Genomic DNA, 7,500 nt, shown 5'->3' on the forward strand with positions numbered 1-7,500 from the left:
AAACGTTTCTTTTCTTTTCTTTTTTTTTTCTTTCTTTTTTTTTTCTTGCATTACTTTCGAAATAACCCAATCGTATCTGAGATCACTACTCTTTCTCTCTCTCTCTCTCTCTCTCTCTCTCTCTCTCTCTCTTTCTCTCGTTCGAATTGATGTCCATTTTCATCATTATAAATAAAACAAGATGACGATCCGCCGCGAATAAAGCCGCGAAAGAACGAACAAAAAATATATTTGTAAGGAGGAAGAGGTGAGGGAGAGAGAGAGAGAGAAGGGGAGCCAAGGATAAAACGGGGTAGGTGAGTATGGGGCATAGGAGCACCAGGTGCAGGTGCTGCTAAAACTTCGAAGTAAACTTTCTTACGTTGAAACGTATGTGACACGTTTGATTCGTACGACGAAGTGGTCGAGATAATTCGACGTAAATCGTGCCACCATTTAAGGCTTCTTGGAGAACATGTTTCGAGAACGTGTTAAAATAAGAAAAAAAAAAAAAGAAAAAAAAAATAAAGAAAGAAAGAAAGAAAGAAGAAAAAAATGAATTTCGAGTGAACCAAACCGAAGAAGAACGCAACAGCGGTAGTAACAGTAGCAGGAGCATCTTCTCTTTTCCTCTCAACGGAGATGGAACAAGAGTAACTCTCTCTTTTTTTCTTTCTCTCTCTCTCTCTCTCTCTCTCTCGCTCTCTTTCTCTCTGTCGTAACGGTGGTACGATGTTGCGAGTCCTCTTCGATCAATAACAGCTGCATCAGAGAGGTCGTTGACCTCTTCGGTACCCCTCACCCCCCACCCAGTACTACCAAGCAGATATATCCCCCCACCCACTTGTTCTTCTTCCTTTCTTTTTTCTTTCTTTTTTAATATATATATATATATATATATATATATATATATATATGAATGTATGTATGTATATATTTATATATTCCATCTCAAGAGCAAACACCGGCGCTACTATCATCCCTTATCCTGCCAATTCTAGAAAGCCGAAGAAAGGTAAAGCTCTGCTCATCGTCATCTCAAATGAAGGAAACTGAACAAACTTCTTTCTCGACATTTCTTTTTTGTGTGATTTCATTTCCTTTTTCTTATTACCTAAAGTCTATCTGCCCATCTACCTATCCGTCTACCTATCTCTTATTCCTCTAAATCCTGCTGAATATATAATATAACAAGATTACGCGCTATAATATTATTATCGCCATTTGGTCTTCTAAATTATAAATACATTCCATCCATCCAGCCATCCGTCCATCCATCCATCCATCCATCCATCCATCCATCCATCCATCCATCCATCCATCCATCCATCCATCCATCCATCCATCCATCCATCCATCCATCCATCCATCCATAAATATATATATTCATACATACATTTATATTAATACATCATATATTTATATATATATACATATATATTCCTATGTATTCAATGAAATCATTATTTTCTACTGTGAAAAAAGAAAATTGTTGAGACCATTCAAACGCGTTATAATATCTGGACTAGAAGAAAGGTCCCGGGAAGATCGATCGTGCCCGTCCCCAGTCGACGAGATCCTCTGCGCGAAACAACGCGCCTTCTATGATCGATCTAAAACCGTAAGAGTTTTCTCTCTCTTGCTATCTCTCTCTCTCTCTCTCTCTCTCTCTCTCTCTCTCTCTCTCTCTCTCTCTCGCTCTCGTTCTAGTTCCCTCTCTAACCACTACATACTGGATTGTTGCAAGCTGCCCGGAATCGGGACTGGGCTGAGGTCGCCTTGAAAGATCCTGCTCTTGAACATCCTGACGATGCTTCGATAATCCGTACACCTATACATTCTTCGCAACACCTCTGCGAATGCTCCTCTCTTTCTCCACACCTCCCCCTTTACCTCCTCCCACTACCACTTCTTCCTCCTCTTCTTTTTCTTTTTCTTCGACTCTTAATTTTTATTTTTTTATTTCTTTATTTCTTTACTTTTCTATTATTTCTTCTTCTTTTTCTCCCCCTCACGTCCTTTCTACCCCTCTATCCAGACTGTTCCAGCTCTTCCAGGCTAGATTCTGTCGTAATAAAAACGTCATCTTTCTCTTCTTTTCTTTTCTTTTCTTTTTTTTTTTTAATTATTCAAACACGTATCCCAATCGGTAACGAGGAGTTCGAGGATCCCAAACGAGAACGAAGTGTGCCGATTTTACTTCGGACACAATCGATATACGTATATATCATGTAAATATCGTGTATGTATATATGCATGTGTGTTATATGTTATGCGTGTGTGTCTGTGCGCGCGCGCGCGCGTACATGTATGCGTGCGTGCGTACGTATTTTTTGTGTCAGAACATTCCTTTCTCCAAATATATCTATCTTCCTTTCGTTACAGTCCTCTCTCTTTCTCCTCTTTCCTCTTTTTTAACAAATTACTATTACCATTACTATTACCGCTAATATTTTTATTCTTACTCTTATTATTATTATTATTATTATTATTATTATTATTATTATTATTATTATTATTATTTCTACTTTTTCTTACTACCTTCTTCTTCTTCTTTTCGACGCATGACATGCACCAGAAACTTAACTGGATATGCTCGAAGGAATGCACATTACGTAGGCGTACCACCATCGGATCCATCGAGTTCTCTTTCTCTCTCTCTCTCTCTCTCTCTCTCTCTCTCTCTCTCTCTCTCTCTCTCTCTCTCTCTCTCTCTCTCTCTCTCTCTCTCTCTCTCTCTCTCGTTCTTTCCTTTTCTCTTTCTCTTTCTCGTACTCCCCCGGTTTTCAATCGAGGTTAAACCATTGATTTCTCAATACGTACAAACTCGTCCTCTCCTCCCATTCTCTGCCGATGTAATAACAACATCCAAGAGACAAATTTCTTCGGCCATGAATATTTCTTTTTCTTTTTTCTTTTCTCCCTTTCTTTTCTTTCTTCTGTTCCTTTCTTTTTCTTTCATACATTCGATTACTATATAATAACCAGCATACGACCTCTCATCTCATCTCATCTCATCTCATCTCATCTCATCTCATCTCATCTCATCTCATCTCATCTCATCTTATCTCATCTCATCTCATCTCATCTCATCTTATCTCATCTCATTTCATCTCGTCTCATCTCATTTCATCTCATCTTCTCTCCTCCTCTTCTCTATTCCTTCTATCTCTTTTTCTCTCTCATTTCAATCGTTCTCTCTCTCTCTCTCTCTCTCTCTCTCTCTCTCGTGCCACCCCTAGGTCACCATTTATTATCACGAAACTAATTGGTCCACGGATACAACAATAAAATAGCCATCATCCCTTTCGTTCATCCGTAAATTCGACATTCATTCATTTTAAATTGAGTACGATATCCTTCCATTGCATCAACAACGACGACGACGACGACGAAGAATCGTCCAACTGACATTCTTGACATCCTTCGTTTTTTCTTTCTTTTTTCCCTCTCTCTCTCTCTTCCTTTAGAAAAAGAAGATATATTTTTCGTTCCTTTTATCTTCTCGTTCCTCCTCTTGAACCTTCCTCGAGTTAACACGAAGGACTCTTATACGAAATTGATCCTCTTCTCCCTTCTATTTCTTCCCTTTCTTCTCTAACTCCCAGATTTATGATTAACCAAAAATCATCGACAAAAATTGATTTCAAAATGTCCTCCGTACTATCCATAGTACCGTATCATCGATTCGACGAATAATTCGTAATTCTTCGGAGATGTTTAATTCCTTTTTTTCTCTCTCTCTCTCCCTCTCTCTTTCTTTCGAATAACAAAACGTAATTATGTTACACACACACATATATATACATACATATGTATATAGATAGATGTGTAATATAATTATACATCTATCACACACATTCACACGCACATATATATATATATATATATATATATATATATATATATAAAATAACAACGATGTGGACCGAGAATACACGTATGGTAGAAGACTACGAAGAAAACGATCGGAACGGGTGCATTGATCTCTGCGCCTGGAGCGCGACTCGCGGCGCTGCACCGACCTGCCTCAACGCGAACTGCATATTTCTCTCTCTCTCTCTCTCCCCCTCCCCCTCCCACCACACCTCTTCTTCTTCCTCATACCGATCGCGTCTGCCCCCGCAACCACGCCACCATCGTCGACGCCACCGCCACCATCACCTCCACCACCACCATCACCACCACCACCACCACCATCGTCCTTCTCGACGCCATATTACCTCCCCCACACGCTCTTCCACCCACCTCCATCTCCACCACCCACGATTTTCTACTATAAGATTATAAGACCTCAGACCTCGCGGCCATCTCGACGACCTTAACGTCCTCAACGTCCGTCTAGATTTTTCTTTTCATCAATTGTTCTCTGTTCGATAATTTTTTCTTTCTTTTCTTTTCGTTTCTTTTCTTTTCTTTTCTTTTTTTATTGTTTTGGGGAGGAATTTTTTTCCTGTTTAAATCTTTTTCTCCTTTTTTTTTATTTTTTGATTATTTTTTTCCTTTGTGGTTTTTGATTTTCAACACGATCTATGACAAAAATCATCCCCCTCCCTTTCTTCCTCCAACTATCACTTCCTTCTTTTCCTCTTCCTCTTCTTCTTCCTTTCGTTTCTTTTTTCGAACTGACCCATTAACCATCACGTTACGATCGAAGAAACTACGGAAATTGTGTCGAGAGTTGAGATACGAGTTGTGTGAATACTCAGTAGAGTAGTAGTAGTAACGAGTTTTCTCTACGCCCATACATCGAAACGTTCGTTAAGGATGTTTATTCTACGTTTTTATATATGACGTTTTTAAACCGATTTAAATTTTTGCGCGAATGTAATCAAAAGTGTCAAAGAGAATCTATATACGTACGTACGTACGCGTGTATGTATGTATTTACGTATGTACGTATGTGTGATATACGTATGTACGCATGTGTGCGTACAGATGTATGTGTTTATATATATATATGTGTACGTTTAACACGAGTATAACCTCCCTTCTCACGTCAATCGTTAAGATTACGAAAATTTTACGACAATGGGGAATCGTTCGAACGAAGATAATCTATTTAGTATTACATAACCTATTCTTGTCCTTCTTTCTTTTTTCTTTCTTTGTCCTAAAGATTTAATACGACCTTTCTCGATATACTACGTACGTACATATGTACGCGTACATTAGAACGACCTAACCTCTCTCGCTACAAATTCTTTCTTTTTCTTTCTTTTTCTTGTTATTTAACGATTTACCATATGTTCTCCAAGAGATAGATATATGCCTTTTATACGTTTCTCATGAATATTTTCACCTATTTCATTTGCGATAGAAAAATAATATAATAACGATAATCAACAACGACAATAATAATAATAATGCTGATACTGATGACGATGACGACGATGATGATGATAATAATAAAACTAATGATAATAAAAAAAAATAGTAATAATAAGAATAATAAAAAAAAAGATAATTATAATTATAACAATAACAATAAAAAGAAAAATTCGATAGGAGCGAATCAGCGATAAATAAAGAAGCAGCAAACCGGTACGTTGTGTTCCGGATCGCCATTTGCTATACACGCTCCTGATTTCGATATATCACGTGACGTCGTTTGTGTCAGCTACCTTCGGGGCACCAGTACTGTATCTTGTCCATTATGTCGCCCCAGCTATTCTTCAACGGATTCCGGCCAACCTCGCCCTGCGAAATCTCCACGATCTCTCCCATCCTCATTATAACTGGAGTTCCTCGTTATAAAATTTCTTCCCCTCTCCTTCAGAAACAAGAGAGAGAGAGATATATATCTATCTATCTCGCTCTCTCTCTCTCTCTCGCTCTCTCTCTCTCTCTCTCTCTCTCTACCTCTCTCTTTCTCTCTCTTTCTCTCTCTTTCTCTCTCTCTACCCTTGCTCGTCGTCTACTTCTTATTCGCCGTATGTATCCGTTCTTAGAGCCCACATATCACAGATCTAACTTCTCTCTCGCTACGATAACGCCGAGCACGACATAGTGCGACTAAACGATGAAGTTAAACGACGAATTCGTCGTCGTCGTCGTCGTCGTCGTCGTTCTCCTCGTCGTCGTCGTCGTTGTCGCGAGGAGGGAGAGAAATTTTTTGTTTATTCTTTTTTTTCTCCCTATCTCTCTTTTTTTCCCTCCACTTTCTCTACGTACGCCTTATTTTCTTTTCCTTTTTTTCTCCGCTTTTCCCTTTTCTTAAATCTTATTCCTTATACTTCGGAAATGAAAAAGAGCGATATGAAAAAACGCGCGACGACGATTGATCAATCCGATATATTTAGAAAAGAAAGAGAAAAAAAAAAGAAAAATATATATATTTTTTTTTGTTAAGAATTCAACGAAACCGTCTTGTACGAAAATATTATCTTAGTCCAACGAAATATCCGTGGTCCGATTCCTTTGTCGCAAATTCATTCACACGGCAACGTCGAACGAACGAACGAACGAACGAACGACATACGAAACGAAACGAAACGACGAACGAACGAAACGAAACGAACGAACGAACGAACGAACGAACGAACGAACGAACGAACGAACGAACGAACGAACGAACGAAACGAAACGAAACGAACGAACGAACGAACGAACGAACGAATAAACGGACGGCGTCAACAGACGACGATATTTCACGCACTAGCCAGCCGTTAAGTACGACGAGTAGATCGTACGTACGTACGTATGTTTGTATATATCTATGTATTATTCTCTTCCTTTTCCTTTATTTCTTTATATTTTTTTCTCTTCGATCGGTCTCGCGATAGAGTAATCCCGGGAACTTTGGGATGACTCAACAGGCGGCGGACAAGAAGAAACGACGACGACGACGACAGTAACAGTAACTGCAACGGCAACGGCAACAGCGGTAGAGCAGCACCAAAGGAGAGAAGCTCTCGTAGTAAAATAACGTGTAGTAGCAGCCAGTTAGTCGGAGTCAGTTGAGTACGGTAGTGGTCGTCGACTTTACAGATATCTCTGGTGTGCTGCAGTGCATCAGCAGTAGACTTAGTTAGGCCCGGCCTTTACCGTCCAAAGATAAAAGTACATTTGCTCGTTTAACGAATCGTCGTCATCGTCGTCCTCGTCGTCGTCGTCGTCGTCGTCGTCGTCGTCGTCGTCGTCGAGTCTTGTAACTGCGATACGAATAATATAATCGTTCTCTATCGCTCCTCTCTCCTCCGACGTTACTTCGATAATATTTGTACTCGTTTAACCTCGTAAAAACTTTATAAGAATTCGTAATAACAGCGCGAAAGGAAACGATTTCAACGAGTTCCTTCTCGCTGGGTAGACGGAATCGTACTAACGGCATATTCATAGTAAGCGACTAACACACATCGGTACTTTTTTTGTTGTTACGACTTCACACTATTTTCTTTCATCCTCGTCGTTGTCGTCGTCGTCTTTATTTTGTTGTTGTGTTGTTATTATCGTTATTGTTATTACACACTCGATTCTAACGATAATAAGCGTTGGAACGTTTAGGACGAACGCGACAAA

At 39.3% G+C, this 7,500-nt stretch overlaps 1 protein-coding gene across 8 annotated transcripts in view; it reads right to left on the reverse strand.

Moving 5' to 3' along the window:
* The window catches only part of LOC127073108 (transcriptional activator protein Pur-beta-A-like), a 30,445-nt gene that overhangs the window by 18,632 nt on the left and 4,313 nt on the right, over positions 1–7,500 (reverse strand). Inside the window, exon 1 of one of the 8 annotated variants that reach the window (XM_051014198.1) lies at positions 5,604–6,550. The exons of 5 other annotated variants lie outside the window; for them this stretch is intronic. In XM_051014198.1, coding sequence (XP_050870155.1) covers positions 5,604–5,712 — 109 coding nt within the window. In that variant the 5' untranslated portion in view covers positions 5,713–6,550. Of the gene's footprint in view, positions 1–1,712; positions 4,107–5,521; positions 6,551–7,500 lie in introns of those variants that run through there. 2 more of the 8 variants (XM_051014204.1, XM_051014199.1) reach the window with 2 other exon arrangements.

The sequence above is a fragment of the Vespula vulgaris genome, chromosome 2 (assembly GCF_905475345.1).
Source record: "Vespula vulgaris chromosome 2, iyVesVulg1.1, whole genome shotgun sequence".
NCBI lineage: Eukaryota > Metazoa > Arthropoda > Insecta > Hymenoptera > Vespidae > Vespula > Vespula vulgaris.